This window comes from Triticum aestivum, chromosome 7B, assembly GCF_018294505.1.
Source record: "Triticum aestivum cultivar Chinese Spring chromosome 7B, IWGSC CS RefSeq v2.1, whole genome shotgun sequence".
Lineage (NCBI taxonomy): Eukaryota > Viridiplantae > Streptophyta > Magnoliopsida > Poales > Poaceae > Triticum > Triticum aestivum.
Window position 1 is genome coordinate 81,789,994 of NC_057813.1, and position 17,072 is coordinate 81,807,065.

General features: G+C 41.2%; 1 protein-coding gene across 1 annotated transcript; it reads left to right on the forward strand.

The window, feature by feature from the left end:
• The first annotated feature begins 1,010 nt into the window (after positions 1-1,010).
• On the forward strand, positions 1,011-1,867 carry LOC123161034 (uncharacterized). The gene has a single exon (XM_044578891.1). The coding sequence runs from the start codon at positions 1,212-1,214 to the stop codon at positions 1,704-1,706; it is 495 nt and encodes a 164-aa protein (XP_044434826.1). The 5' UTR covers positions 1,011-1,211; the 3' UTR covers positions 1,707-1,867.
• Positions 1,868-17,072: the final 15,205 nt, after the last annotated feature.

Sequence of the window (17,072 nt, forward strand, 5' to 3'; positions counted from 1 at the left end):
AAGCCAGTTTTATTTTTATTTTTTCAAAAATCTCACCTAGTTTATTATTAAATACTCCCTCCGTTCCTTTTTGTAAAACGTTTTAGGCATTTAAGACAGCATCTAAAACAACTCTATTTCAGCCGTCTTAAACAACTTACAAAACTGAAGAGAGGGAGTAACAATAAAGTGGACGAGATTTCTTAAAAAAAGGATGAAAAAAAAACTATCAAAGAAGTCAACACAACTGTTTGCGCATGCAACGTATGCCCATTTAATTGGAAGAGAAACGTTGAAAACAAGTTCGAAGCACTACATGCACCGTTTTTTATCCAACCGAGCACTGCCCATTCCATCAATTTCTTAACGGTGTGTTTCATGTGTTTATTCCGCAGAAAATTAAGCGTGAGCAAAATAGAGTAGCAGATCGGTTGACTTTGTATAGTCGTATTGAGAACACGACTGCTGTATGGCTAGATCGTGGACCACCGTGCATAGAGGAACTTTTGCCTCTCGATTGTAACCCTATTCTTATGGAATAAAACTCTTTACCCTCGTAAAAAAAACATGAAAATGCAATGTAAACATCATGACGATCTCCAAATGAGGCCTCCACAACCTCCATATTTGGATGCTACGAGGTCATTTTTGGATCGAGCTTCATATTTTTTGACGATCTTGACGCATATGAGTTATTACGACTCTGCTAGCTTCTTTTGCCGGCTAGTTCTCTGTGAGTAGGCCAGTAGAGTGGTGGATGATGATTATGCGCTCACACAGTGCATCGACGTCTAGGCGTCGTTATGAAGGTGTTGGTTTGAAATTCTGCTCCGGGGATTATTTGTTTTCTTCACCAATGATATGGAATGCAAAAAAAAAAACCCTACTATTTTATTCCATAATGACATGTGGTCCTCGCAGAATTGTTTTCCAATGCGCCACGGATTTGCGGTTGCTGCGCTTTGGTAGGATACCGGGCATATATCAGCATCACTTGGAAGGAATCCCCTCATCCCTAAGTAAAGCTACCTCTCGCGTCCCCATCATATCGCCTTCAACTTCCATACCATCTCTTTCCCTACCATATATATACACGAGCCCCTTCTCCACGACCACGACCATAGTAGCAGCGCAAGCAAGAAAAGCAGGAGCAGATCAGATTCATCCAGAGATCCAGAGAAGAATCGGAGCTTCTTTTTCGCTAGGATTATTAGCTCTCGCGGACACGAACGATGGCGAGCGGCGGCTACGGCGGCCCCTACTCCTACTACAACCAGCCTGCGGCCGCGCCCTACTACTACGTGCAGCGGCCGGCGAGAGGGGGAGGCGGCGGCGGCTCGCGACCGCCGCTCCACCTCTTCCTGCTGCTCGCGACGCTCCTCCTCCTCGCCGCCACCTCGCTGTACGCGCGGTGTGAGGCGGCGGTGGAGAGCATGGCACAGCAGCTCCGGCCGTTGCTCATCCTGTCCCCGCTGCTGCTCATCGTCGCCGCGCAGCTCTGGGTGGCCACCAGCGGCGACCACCGGCAGGGTGGGGGCGCGCTCGCGTACCTCCTCGAGCAGGTGGCTCCGGCGGACCAGTACTACAGGAGCGGCGCGCCGTATGGCCGGTGGGACGGCGGCTCGTCGCCGTGGGGTGTGGCGGTGGTGCTCGTGCTCGTCCTGATCTTGGTCTCGTACCAGTCTTCGTTCCAGGAGTGGCGGTTGTTCCCGCTGCGCGGCCGGTGAAGAGGTGCAGTGGACGGCGTGAGGTTAGGCTGCGTCTGCGTGCATGAAGCTGCTTGCATGATCAATTGACCATGGCCATGGCCGTGGCCAGTCTGTTGTATATTGTTGGAGGAGCTAGCCATGGTAGGCATGTCCATTAGTGTCGTGAATCCTTACGTCTAGATGATTCTGCTGGTTTTCATACAACTCAGTTAGAGATGCAAGAATTTCACATGAAGTGGATTTCTCTTGGTGAATGAGCAAATCGATGCTTCTTTCATCTTATTAAAATGCACCGGGTCTTTACAACAACGTATTGTCAAAACTATTCAAGACATTGAGGATTTGAGGTTGCACACAATAAAATTAATACACCCAAAAGTCATGCCGAAGAGATCAACGACACAATAACGCAGCAACCATTAATATCAACACCACCGTTGGCATAACGGTCGTCTCTAAGAAGGGAAAGATGCACGAATGCCACCATTGCAGATCCAACCATGCAGACTAGATTGTGGATTTTCACTCGGATGAGAAATTCAAGCAATCTTTGGACAATGTCTTCAGCAAGGAAACGACATGGAACCCTTCGCAGTACAATCAATGAAGATAAGACTCAATAGTTTTCACTCTGAATTTGAGAGCATGTACTTAAAAGGCACCATCAAACCACACAACGACAACCGCTCATTTGTACCTAAGACATGCACATAACAATGAGACTGAACATTTAATTTCCACATACACGAGGTGTTGAGTAGAGTCAATAGAAGCCTACGACCATAGATTAGGACGCCCTCCACCATTATCGGTCATCACGAATCCCGCTAACCAGCCACTGTGCAAGGCCGAATTCGTTGCCAAAAGCCTTTATTCAACGGCCATTTGGTAGCCCCATGCCTTACTCATCACTAGAAGAACGCCCGTGCGTTGCAACGGGGGTTGCAACGAGGCCACATTAACTTTAAGGGCCTCTTTGATTCAAAGGATTTTCATAGGATTTTTTAAGGATTAGAATCCTTAGGAATTTTTCCTACGTTGGTCATTTGATTCGTAGGATTGAATACTATAGAATTCTTTCCTAAGGATTCATTTGTACTACATTTCACAAGAATTCTAACATCCACTTCAACCTCTTGAAAGAAATCCTTTGTTTTTTGCATGACACAATCAAACAAACTCAAATCCTATAGGGATCCAATGGACATGCCATTCCAATCCTACGTTTTCTATTCATGTGTTTTTGCAATCCAATGAATCAAAGAGGCCCTAAGAGTTCAATACTAATATTCTCATACATATCAAGTGACATTGACGACCTTTTTTACCATCAAATTCTCACACACACACTCTCTGCCTCCCTTTTCCTCACTCTCTCTCTCCCCCCTCTCTCTCTAACACACACACACATATCCATATTATTAGGTACGGGACCACAATCAATCTATTTCACACACACCCTAGTGCATAACAATATGGATTATGTGTATTATATTTGCCACTACAATTGAGGGAATTAATTTCATGTAAATCGGCTAGCCACAGCTCCAAGAATACGCGGAGGATGTGGTCCGCTTCCAAGTGCATCTGCGCGCCGGCCACCCACGCCGGGTCCTTCAAGTGCCGCTTCCACCGCACCAACTCCCAGGGCCAGGGAAGCCGCCCTTCTTCGCCCCCTTCACCGGCCGCGGCCAACGCGGTGCCGCGGCACCCGGCCTCGCCGTTCTCGTCCTCCGGCACCGTCACGACCCAGTGACGTAGCCCAAGCATGGGCCTCGAGAATCAAGAACGCTCGACAACGGAGAGGGAAGGGAAGATCATATACATGTCATAAGAAAGTGAGTTTATTTACCGCTCCCTCGATGTATTGTTTCCTTTGTTTGGAGATTGATTACCATCCATAAGTTAAGGTAAGGTTAATGTGATTGAGCGATTTTTTCTAAAAATCAATTATTTGTTTTCTAATTAATGTGATTGAGCGATTTAAGGTAAGGTTAATTAATTTAGATTTGGCCTTTAGAGATTGTTCATGATTGATTCTACATTACTAAATAACTTGCGCCAGTATGGAAAGTTCTGATCTGTTCAGATTTATTTCGTTGTGTGAGAGGGTGACGCAAAAATAAACCGATGAAGTGGGGGGAGGGGACGAAAAAAATCTATGAAAAAACCCAGCAAGGGTGGGAGGAGGTACCAAAAAAAACCGTGGAAGGTGAGACGAAAAAAACCCTCCCATACTTCATGCAGGAAGAGCACACATTCATAAGCTAACGGTTTCACAATGCGTTCTTGCTGATAGTAATTGAACCAAATGAAACGATGGACAAGCAGATTGATTAAGGAACTCTAGGTAATACTTCATGTCGTAAGCATTGGCTCAAAAAGTTAATTTGTAAGTAACAAAAAAAGTCCTAGAAGAATAGTTCTACCTAAATAAAGTTTACTGCTGCACATGAGCAGATCCACACGAAGCAGGGGGGAGGTGGAGCAGGCCGGTAACAAGGGGAAGGAGCAGAGGGGGAGAAGATTTACACCGCCGTCTCCACTGGATATGGTGTCTCCGCCGCATCTGTGGAGGCGCCGTGGCTCCGCCTCGGATGGTGCTCGTGGCTATGGTGAAGAGAAGGGGCGACGCATGGGCGAAGATGCAGGCGGTACTCGTGGCCAAATAGTGGGCCGTTCGAGCTGCGGGAGGGAGGAGGGGATCGCCGGGAGGCGGCGAGATCGGTGGGCGGCGGCGGCGGCGTCCAGGTAGGGAAGTCGAGGTAGGGCGTTGTGTTTTTTTAGGGGAATTGCTTGTGAAAATAACGTGCCACAATGATGTAGCGAGCGGATCCCCTTAAAAAAAGACGTAGCGAGTGGATTCCCTTAAAACTGGTAGGAATGGACACGATTGATGACGTTGATAAATAGTGGTGAATGTTGGCCTAATTTACTACCATCATGCATGGAAACGAATCATCAAAAAAAAGAATACTTCCTATTACTACGCTCATAGGAAGCTTCCTAATCTCTGCTACCAAACTGTTTCTGCCCAAACAAGGAAGGAAAGTTATAGACCTGATTCGGAAGGAAACAAATGTTATGAAGATTAATTAATTTAGATTTGATCTTTAGAGATTGATTGTGATTGATTTTTTTACATAAAGACATTACTAAATAATTTGTGTCAGTATGAAAAATTCTGATCCGTTCAGTTTTTTTCGGTGTGTGAGAGGGTGAAGCGAAAATAAACCGATGAAGTGGGGGGAGGGGACGAAAAAAAATCTACGAAAAAAACCAGCGAAGGTGGAAGGAGGTACCAAAAAAAACCATGATAGGTGGGACGAAAAAAAACCTGAAAGTGAGACTACCAACTGCTCCATTAGAAATAAAGATCAACAACCCACCTTTGGGTCTTGACAGACCACCGTGCACAATCAATGATAGATGCAGACATGCAGTTGATCGGTGCGAGAGATCTGTATAGAATCCGGACTTGCGAACAACCTGATCTGTCACCCGTGTTTCGCTAGTCCGCCCACATATTATCCGCAAATCCATCCCAAACTTCCTCAACCGATAACCCAAATCATTGCATAGCAAAGAATTCTTGGCCATCAAAAGCGGCTTTGGCAACCAGTGCGGCTCTGACCGTCGGCTGGCCACCAAGACTAGACCCGAACCTCATGCCACCCAGCCTCGCACCTATTTTGCTGCCGGTAACATGCGCACCAAACACCACTCTCCTGATGGCCTAGGACCCTCAGATCCAGGGCGGAGCCAGCCCAGCACGAAGCCCCGGGCCACCTTCGTGTACTGTTGCCACTATAATAGGAAGGATCTCTATGCCACGACCCGGGCATGGGCCTGGAGGCCTGGGTCCGGTCTCCGCCACTTCCCAGATCCAAACCACAAATGGAAAAGCCCCGCTGCCACCGTCGAGTTGAAGTTGCTCTTGTATCTTTCTAGCTTCTTTCCACGGGTTTCGTTGAATATTAACTAATATTGAGATGAGTTTGTATTACATAAGGTGCGAAGGTACAATCTTTTCATTATGTTTTTTTTTGCATCGATAATCTTTTCATTATATAGATGATGCAGAGGGCATGCAAATACATTGGATCCACTATCGTATATGCTGTCCAAAAGGAGCCATAATTATAATTGCGAGTACATTTGGACGTAAAAGCATGATAAAGTCAGGTCACAAATCTATGGTGGTTGTTTCTATCTTTGACTTCGTTATTATGGCTGTCCATCTCATGCCATTTGCCCATTTGTGGTGATGCTGATATGTGCCAAAACCACATATAATTGTACAGAAAAGGTACGCATACATTACTACATCCATAGGAATAAAAGGTTTCCGGAAGTGTGGTCTTTATGGGCGCTAGTTATGGACAACAGAATGGCTAACTGTGCCAGGAGCATGATAATGGTTTTAAAATGTTCTGGATGTTCTGAAACGCAATGCTCATTTTCTGGTAAGATCAATCAACTAAGTTCAACTTCAACTTCTTACTGTGCAATATATGCATTTTTTTATTTACTAAAAGTGGAGACTGCGTCCCAATGATAGCCACATCAAATACAGGAAGAATCTTGGAGCACCTTCTCTCAAGGATTTGAACTTTTGAAGCCATCCCCGTTCTCTTTCGGCTCCGCTTGATGGATAACCAAAAGTAGCTTTATGCCTGTTCCTGTAAATGTTATTCAGGTACATTATGAAAATGCTATTTGGTTGAGACATGTATTTATTCTGCTAACTGATGTTTATTTAGTATACTCGACAATAAAAAGTTTAAAACTGTTGTTAAAAGGATCTTTTAATGTGTGGGGTTAATTAGACTATAATCTTGCTTGCCAAATAAGTGTTTGCACAACTACTTCTCCATTCATTTCTACCTAATAGTAAAGCAAGAGTGCTTCTGCCCACTCACCGTCGGGCCATTTTATTAAAAAAAAAACTCTGTTTTCTGCTAAAATAATGAACTGGCCCGCAGTACACGTTTAAGTTAGAGCCAAACCGTTTTTTACATTTTCTCAGAAACCCCCTGACGTTTCAGGTATTCAACCCGCCGTTCATATTTAAGTTAGCCGAGTCGTTTTTTTTTCATTTTAACAGAAAACCCCTTGACTTTTCGGTTACTCAATTAGCAGTTTATCTAAAACAAATTTATCCATATCTTTAAACTGCAACTCCGATTTTATGTTATATATGAGATTTGATTAGAAAAATGTGTAGAATCTAAATATGATGTTAATTTTTAGTTGTTAAGTATTTCTAAAATATTATTTTTGGTGCCAAAGTGAATCTGTAGTGCACTGTTTGTTTTTCTTTCGTACTGCCGATGATCCGAATTGCAAATAAACACCTATTAAAACAAGATTGAGAGGAAAGAAAACATCGATAACAACGCATGCACAACTCTGAAAAACCCGTTTTCGTTGTGTGGGCGTTGAGGCCACCGTCGGCAACACAAATGTGATGCCATGTGAAAATAAAGGACATGGACCTATTAGGGTCTTGAGTCATGGCTATTGGATTAAGAGCGTGTGTTATGTTCTTTGCTGTTGCAACGCACGACCTCTAAAATAGAGTAAATATCACAAAATTGCTATGCCCCTGCCTTTCTTAAATTTCATTTTAGAAGACGTTACCTCAGATAGTTGAGCAAATGGGGACCTCCTATGTGCCGCTCTTTGCGGCAAATTGCCGGACGCACGCACAGGCGCATACCTGACTGGGCCGGCCCAAGCTAGCGACCAACTGTAGCGCGAGTCTGTTCACGTCTAAAAAAATTCGAGCATTGTAGGGATCGAGCCCGGGACCTCTGGTGAAAGAGGCGCCTGTGCTAGCCAGTAGACATAATCACAACGAATGACTACATTTGTAGCGCAATAATATAAGAACCAAAAACAACGAAGATCCAAACGTTTTTTTCCTTTTTCATGTTTTTGATTTTTTGCTCGAAATTCCAGAAAAATAGAAAATAGTAAAATAGAAATTTGCAAACAATTTTTAAAACAGGAGCAATTTTGGAAATACCAAAAAAAATTACAACGTGAACATTTTTCGAAACTGCAGAACAAATTTGAAAACATGAACAGTTTTTGGAAACAGAAACATTTCAGGAAGTTTGCGAACAACTTTCAAAAACAGGAACAATTTTTGGAAACACAAAAAACTGAAAATGGGAACATTTTCTGAACCTGTAGAACAAATTTGAGAACATGAACAATTTTTGGAAACATGAATACTTTTTGGAAACTAGAATATTTTTTGAAAACGTTTTTTCTGAAAACTGAAACATTTTCCAAATTCTAGAACAATTTTTGGATATGCAAACATTTTTCTTAAAATGGGAACATTGTTTTAAACTCTTGATTTTTTTTGGAAACACAAACATTTTTTAAAACTTACGAACATTTTAGGAAATCTCCAAAAAAAACACGAACATTTTTTTAAACTCCTGAACAAAAATTGTAAAATATAAAAAAAATATTGAAATTTGTGAACAATGTTTGATATAGGAACATTTTATAAAACTCCCGAACAGAAAAAATTAAACAAATTTCTCAAACAAAATGTGAACAATTTCCCAAAAATTGTGAATGGTCTTTGAGATGAAATCATTTTTTTGAAGTCTTGAACAAAGATTGAAAAGTTTTGAAATTTTGAACAAAATCATAAAGAAAAGAAAACAAAAAGGAAAAAAAGAATATAGAAACAGAAAAGGAAAAAGAGAATAGAAACAGAAAAGGAGAAAACGAAAAACGAAAAATAAAAAACAAAAAGAAACCAGAAAACCAGTCCAAGAAACGGTTCAGGAACCAACTAGAAGGTTCTCAAAACCTTTAGAAACGTGGGCTGGAACCTTCCAGAAAGTTCCTAAGAACCAGATGCGATCTGCTCGTTAGCCATATAGATGGGCCGGCCCAGTCGTTCGGTTAGTATCCTGGCTGTGTGCGTTACCTCGACTGTTCGACGCAGAGAGCGTCGAATAGGAAATTCCGAGCAAATGCACATACATTCGGCAAGTGGGCCGCCCCAGTTCTCCTTCTTCCGCTACTTGTGCTCCTGCCTCCTCCTCTGGTTTTCAGAAAAAAAAAACCCTTCTTTTGGGTTTTCTGGTTTCCTATCTGTTTTATGGCTGGTTCTCTTTCATTTCTACAATTTATTTTTAAAAAGTAAAATGTAAAAAATTATGCTGTTACAATATATTGTTCAATTATTCAACAAAAGTGTTTCACATACTTTGACAAAATAAACTATTCTTCTAATGTGTTCTTTTTATATTCTTGGTTTGCTTTGCCTTTTCTATGTCTTTTTAGCTTAAAACAAAAACATGTGAACATATTTTAGGTACATGAAATTTTGTAAATTACCTTATATTTTTTTAAAAAAATTGTGAAACACGTGCGTGAACATTTTTTTAAGTTTCTCTGTGTACTTAATTTTTTCTTCATGTTTAAATAAAGTTTCCACGTGTATGTGTGTTAAATATTGTTCAACGTGTATACAAAAATGTTGTCATGTTTAAAAAAGTGTTCACCATGTTTAAAAATTATTTAAATTGTATAGGTAAAATGTTTACAATTTTGTTAGAAAAATTACCTTATATTTTTAAAATATTCATGTACACACTTAGACAATGTATTCTTACTAATAAAAATAGAAAATAGAACAAAAAATACAAAAAGAACAGGATATTAGATTCATGAATAAAATAGTAGAAGCAAAAGCAACACAAAATAAATTAAAAACTGAAATAATGCTTAAAAACATAAAGAAGACAGTAGTCCAACCCCCTAAACCAAGAAAAAACGGACAGAATCAAAGAAATGGGAAATGTCAAAGAAAACGAAATAGAAAGACCGGGCTTACATAATGAACTCTAAAAAAAAATCGATGGAACCACATATAGAAGGAATGCTAAGGAAAATTAGTGGAATCGATACGCAAGGTCAACATGTCTCTCCCTATGCGTTTTGTCAGGCATCAAATAGGAATTGCACTTTGCGACCACAGGCCTGCAACCGCCAGAGCTATACATCACTTACTGTGATGGTACGACATGTCTCGCCTAAAAGATTATTTTGGGGAGATGCATTACCGGGCAGGCCCGTTTTCTTCTACTTTCTCTGCCCTCCAGCGAGCTAGCGACTCAGTTTCCAATTCGTTTCAATGGGGTTCTTTGTTTCCTTTTTCCATTTTTTTTGTTTTTCCACATTTCATCACCGGCTTTCTTTAGTAATTTTCGGGTTTTATTTGTTTTTTCCAACACATCACTACTTTTTCAATACACACTGTATGTTTTTCATATACATGTGGAACATTTTTCTGATACACGTTTAACATTTTTCAAATACATGTTGTACATTTTTTCAAAATACATGTTTGGAACATTCTTTCGAACAGAACATTTTCCAAATACATATTGACATTTATTTGATGGCGTGAAACATTTTCCTAAACTACACGAATATTTTTTACATTGTATAAACATTTGTTTTGCCAAATTTCATGAACATATACTTTTAGCTATGCAAACAAATTTATAACTGTGGGAAACATGTTTATAAATGACATGTACTTTTTTAGCTATGCATACTGTTTTTTAACATTGTATAAACATTTTGAAAAAATACAAACATATTTTTAAAATGCCACATGCATTTTTTGAATTATCCAGAACATTTTTCATACTAATAAAGCGTTTTTTTACATTTTATAATTTTTGTTAAAAATGTAATGAAGATACTTTTTAAATGCGCAAACATTTTTTGATTGGCACGAACTTTTTTGAATGATATCAATGTTTTCAAAGTTATGCAAACATTTTATACATAGAGTAATGCTATTCTAAGCGTGAGTGTAGAATAACTTATTCTACACCCCCTAGTAACGCTATATACAAAATCTAGTAAAATGGTGTGCAAAATGTAGTAATTCTGAAAATATTTTTTTATTATCCAAATTTATAATTTATCACATTTTATGAAAAATTACTATATTTTATATATCATGTTGTTATATTTTGTATGTACCATTACTGGGGTTTAGAATAAATTATTCTATACTCACGCCTAGAATACGCGTATAATGCAGACTCAAAGCAAACACGTGGCCTACCCTGGTTGATGGACCGACTGACTGTGCGCTGCTGCAAGCGATGTTACCATCGGGATCGCTCTAAGCCGGTGCCAAACCTTATTTGACGAAATTACTAATTAAGTAGTACTTTTTTAAAAAGTTGTCTTCGCTTTTCTAGGTTGCGACAGGTGGCTCACCACATGTCCGCCACTTGTTGTAAAATGAAGTTTTTCCTTTTTTTCTTAAATTTATTTATTCAAAATGTATTATCTTTTAAACCACGCGTCTAAGTCTTCAGCCGTTTTCACCGTTGGATTCCTTGCATCAAAATCTTAAACTAGATATTGTGTTGATAGGTTTCAATGATTTTTTTTCTCATAAAAACAGAGTAAAAACCGAACCAGGAGCACTTTTTTCCCTTGAGGCAGAAGTGTGCCTATACGAGAAGCGAATTTGTACCTCTCGCGAAATAAAAAGAAAATAAAACATGTTTTACAGTGCTTCTCGCGGGAGAAAATTCATGCCTTTGTGAGAAGTAAATTTGTACTTCTCGCGAAAAAATGAAGCATTTTTTTCCCTTTTCCAAGTGATACAACTATGCCTTTCACGGAAGAAAATCCATGCCTCCTGCAGAAATAAATCTGTGCCTCTCGTGAAAGAAAAAAAATTATGTTTTCCCCCTTTTTAAGAGGCACAATTGTGCCCCTCATGGAAGTAATTCCGTGCCCCGACGAGAAGTAAATATGTGCCTTGCGGAAGAAAAAGTCCATATTTTTTTTCCTTTTTCGAGAGGCATGATTGTGTCTCTCACGGAAGATAATCTGTGCCTCCACAAGAAGTAAATATATGTCATTCGCATAAGAAAAAAAAGAAATGTGTTTTATTTTTTCAGAGGCACGAATGTGCCTCTTGCGGAAACAAATTCATGTCTCTCACAGAAGAAAAAGAAAAAAAATTGTGTTTTTTTGCTATTTTTTCTATTTTTTCTACTTTAGTCCAAAACATGAGGGAAACCCGGGGAAAACCGAAAAGCCAAGAAAAGGCGAGAAAAATTCATCTAAATGCCGAATACGCGTTCAAGAAAAATCAGAGAGAGCAGCCAACACATGACATGTGGCGACGGCTGAAGTGACCCTTGCGGGGCCTCCCAAAAAGTAGTCGCTGATTAGTTGTCTAGTACTCATTTTATGTGCCAAATACATGCATACCCGCATACCGGCGCTCACGTGGTAGGTAGATGGGCTGGCTCATGTAAGCTTCCTCAGAGTGCTGTCTCCGGCTTTGGAAAAGTTCCAGGCCGTTTTTGAAAGCTTTTGAGAGATTCTAACCTAGTTTTTTTAATCATTTCGTTTTCTTTTTTAAATTTTAGTTTTATGAACAATTTTATTTTGAATTTTATTGAATACATGAACTTTTTCAATTTCTTGAACTTTTTGAATTCACAAGTTTTTTTAAATTCGTAAAATAAAATTGTATTCATGATATTTTTTGGAATTTGTAATCTTGTTGTTCTACTTCATGAACCATTTTCTAAAATTCACCAAAAAAAACTTGGTCATGAACTTCTTTGAATTCTGAAAAAATTATGAATTTTGAAGAAAAAAATATTTGCCAATCATGGGAACTTTGCAAATAAGTAAACCAGTCAATGGTCGACCGGGTCAACCAGGTGAACCGGCCAACGATCAACATCAGCAGAAAAAACAAGCGCAAAAAAAAAGCATGTGAATGACCGGTCGTGTTTATTAGTCCCCTTCGTATTTTAGACTCAAAGTTTGACCATATATTTGACTATTAAATTAATAATTAATGCATTTCAGCGAAATTGCATTGTTGGATTCGAATTTTAGTGTACTACTTTACAATGATTTTTTTGCTATGCATAACTTATATAAAAATATGATCAGAAAATGACCCAAAATACATGGTGTACTAGTAAATCAGGACGAAAGTAGTATTTGCAAGCCTAAAAAAAAGCTGGTCTCCCCAAGGATAAAAAAAAGTAGGCGTTGCAAGCTTGCAGCTCGCACCGTGCAGCCGTCGCTGGTGGGCTGGTGGCTATCCTTGCTCACAGCTAGTACCTGCCAACAAACACCATTACTGAAGCAAATCGCTATTACTATCTCAGCTGTTCTTGATGAGTCACATTTTTATTATTACGGGATGGGCGTCATGGGCTACGACCGTCCATAAACCCATAACCTTTATCTACCTGTCGATTTATTAGTCTAGCTGGATCCGGTCTGGATTTTCTCGTGCTTACCACGTGCACTGCTCCATTTTAGTCGTGCACTCAAAGTTGAAGCTTGTGCTTGGCAGGCATACTAGTGCTACTAGTGCTAGGGACTGCGGAAGGTGAGTAGTTCAGTCCCCGCCAAAAAAAAATAAAAATGGCGAGTACAGGTTGCACAATTTTCTTTTGAAGTGCAGGTCATCCATTTATAACATGCTAAATAATGGCGTGTACGTTTTTCTAAATAATGGCGTGTACTTCCTCCATTCCAGAGTAATTTGATTTCTACTTGATTGAATATAATTTGTAATCAATCTTCTACCTTATCTTTAGAAGAGACATCTTGCTCTTTTACCGAAAAAGGCTTTCGCCCCGCTTTATATATAAAGCCAACTTCTTGCTCTTTTACCGAAAAAGGCTTTCACCCCGCTTTATATATAAAGCCAACATCTTGCTCTTTTGAGTCTTGTGAAGTTATTATCTATATAAATTGCTCGCAAGGCTCAATAATACACACATCACACTATGTTAATTCTTTCTCTCTCACTAACCCTCTTTCATGGTATCAGCCATAAGTTCTTAGACTGAGAGCAACTCTAGTAGATGCCCTAAAAATGTGTTGCGGTGTGCTCTAAAACGAGTTTGCGGTATCGCGCATGGCACGGCAGAACAAATGTGCTAAACAGTTCTACAAATTTAAAATGATTTTGAGCAGTGGCAGTGCCAGAAGTTCAACGTTGTGTAGTTAGATATATGAATTTTTATTTGCTTTTTCAAGATGTATGCATGTATATGTTGATTTTATCAAAAAGTTGGGTAGTCAATTGACTACCTAGCTTATATGTGGCTTGGCCAATTTCGTGCTACAAAGTTCACCACTGGAGTTCATCTACATTCCATAGCATACAAACGTAGTAAACTAATTTATTAAAGCTAGGGATTGCCGGCTCATGGCTTGACGTCGAGGCCCGTCGAGGTAGAAGGCCTCGACGGACCTCCAGCACGCGTTGGCGAACACGTGGTTTTCCGTCGCTACCGCGAGCCGTTCGGCGGCGCCATCTTCTTCGGCCGCCACCGCCTTTTGCACACCGAGGGGCTCCTCCTCCGCCCCGCGACAACTCTTGGTGTGCGGCCAAAGAGCATCGCCAAGCTCGAAGAAGCGAGCCCACGTGTCCCGACTGCTGCTGTGGAGAGCCCGCCGAGTTCGTGCGCCACGGCTCGACGACGGGCCGTATGGAGTTGCCGGCCTCCTCATTGTGTTGGGCGCGCTTGTGTGGCGGCGATCTGACTCGAATCTGGTACGTCCATTTGCATCATGTTTTCCTACTGTTATTTAAATTGTTTTATTATATAATAATATTTTTTGGAGTAATTCTAATGCCTTTTCTCTCATAATATGCAAGATATACACAAAGGGGAAGAATTCTGGCATATGGAAATCTAGATCTGAAAAAGCCACGTCAAGCTACATATTCTGCACAACTCCAAATGAGCTGAAAGTTCACGAGGATTTTTTATGGAATAAATAAGAATTTTTGGAGTCAATAAGTACCAGAGGGGGCCCACCAGGTGGGCACAACCCACCTGGGCGTGCCAGGGAGCCCAGGCGCGCCCTGGTGGGTTGTGCTCACCCAGGCCCACCTCCGGTGCCCCTCTTCTGGTATATAAGCCATTTTGACCTAGAAAAAAAATAAGGAGAGGACTTTCGGGACGAAGCGCCGCCGTCTCGAGACGGAACTTGGGCAGGAGCACTTTTGCCCTCCGGCGGAGCGATTCCGCTGGGGGAACTTCCCTCCCGGAGGGGGAAATTGTCGTCATCATCATCACCAACAACTCTCTCATCTTGGGGAGGGCTATCTTCATCAACATCTCCAACAACACCAACTCCTCTCAAACCCTAGTTCATCTCTTGTGTTTAATCTTTGTACCGGGACTATAGATTGGTGCTTGTGGGTGACTAGTAGTGTTGATTATATCTTGTAGTTGATTACTATATGATTTATTTGGTGGAAGATTATATGTTCAGATCCATTATGCTATTTAATACCCCTATGATTTTGAGCATGATTATCATTCGTGAGTAGTTACTTTTGTTCTTCAGGTCACAGGAGAAATCATGTTGCAAGTAATCATGTGAACTTGATATGTGTTCGATATTTTGATGATATGTATGTTGTGATTCCTTTACTGGTGTCATGTGAACGTCGACTACATGACAGTTCACCATATTTGGGCCTAAGGGAATGCATTGTGGAGTAGTTATTAGATGATGGGTTGCGAGAGTGACAGAAGCTTAAACCCCAGTTTATGCGCTGGATCCAAAAGTTTAATGTTGTGGTTAGAATTTATTCTTAATACTTTTCTCGTAGTTACGGATGCTTGCGAGAGGGTTAATCATAAGTAGGAGGTTTCTTCAAGTAAGAACAACACCTAAGCACCGGTCCACCCACATATCAAATTATCAAAGTAGCGAACACGAATTAAGCCAACATGATGAAAGTGACTAGATGAAATTGTTGGGGAACGCAATAATTTCAAAAAAATTCCTACGATCACGCAAGATCTATCACTAGGTGATGCATAGTAATGAGAGGGGAGAGTGTTGTCTACGTACCCTCGTAGACCGAAAGCGGAAGCGTTATGACAACACGGTTGATGTGGTCGTACGTCTTCACGATCGGACCGATCCTAGTATTGAAGGTACAACACCTCCGTGATCTGCACACGTTCAGCTCGGTGACGTCCCACGAACTCTAGATCCAGCTGCGGTCGAGGAAGAGTTTCTTCAGCATGACGGCGTGGTGACAGCGATGATGAAGTTACCGGCGCAGGGCTTCGCCTAAGCACTATGACGATATGACCGAGGTGTGTAACTGTGGATGGGGGCACCCCACATGGCTAAAACAATTGTCAACTTGTATGTTCTAGGGTGCCCCCCTGCCCCCGTATATAAAGGAGCAAGGGGGAGGCCGGCCGACCCTTCCTAGGGCATGCCCTAATAGGGGAATCCTACTAGAACTCCAAGTCCTAGTAGGTTTCCACCTAAAGGGAGAAAGGAGAAAGGAAGGAGAGGGAGAGGGGGAAGGTAAGGGGGACGCCGCCCCCTTCCTTGTCCTATTCGGACTCAAGGGGAGGGAGCGCGCGACCTACCGTGGCCGCCCCCCTCTGTCTCCACTAGGGCCCATCGAGGCCCATTAGTTCCCCGGGGTGTTCCAGTAACCCTCCAGCACTTCGATTTTATTTGAAACTTCTCCGGAACACTTCCGGTGTTCGAATATAGTCGTCCAATATACCAATCTTTATGTCTCGACCATTTAGAGACTCCTCGTCATGTCCGTGATCATATCCGGGACTCCGAACAATCTTCGGTACATCATATCACATAAACTCATAATACCAATCGTCATCGAACGTTAAGCGTGCGGACCCTACGAGTTCGAGAACTATGTAGACATGACCGAGACACGTCTCCGATCAATAACCAATAGAGGAACCTGGATGCTCATATTGGTCCCTACATATTCTACGAAGATCTTTATCGGTCAAACCGCATAACAACATACGTTGTTCCCTTTGTCATCTGTATGTTACTTTCCCGAGATTCGATCGTCGGTATCTCAATACCTAGTTCAATTTCATTACCGGCAAGTCTCTTTACTCGTTCTGTAATACTTCACCCCGCAACTAACTCATTAGTCACAACGCTTGCAAGGCTTATAGTGATGAGTATCACCGAGAGGGCCCAGAGAGACCTCTCCGAAACATGGAGTGACAAATCCTAATCTCGATCTATGCCAACCCAACAAACACCTTCGGAGACACCTGTAGAGCACCTTTATAATCACCCATTTACGTTGTGACGTTTGGTAGCACACAAAGTGTTCCTTCGGTATTCGGGAGTTGCATAATCTCATAGTCTGAGGAACTCGTATAAGTCATGAAGAAAGCAGTAGCAATAAAACTGACACGATCATAATGCTAAGCTAGCGGATGGGTCATGTACATCCCATCATTCTCCTAATGATGTGACCCCGTTCATCAAATGACAACACATGTCTATGGTTAGGAAACA

Excerpts from the sequence above, each read along its gene's own strand:
- LOC123161034 (XM_044578891.1), top strand. The coding sequence starts at position 1,212 with ATGGCGAGCGGCGGCTACGGCGGCCCCTACTCCTACTACAACCAGCCT.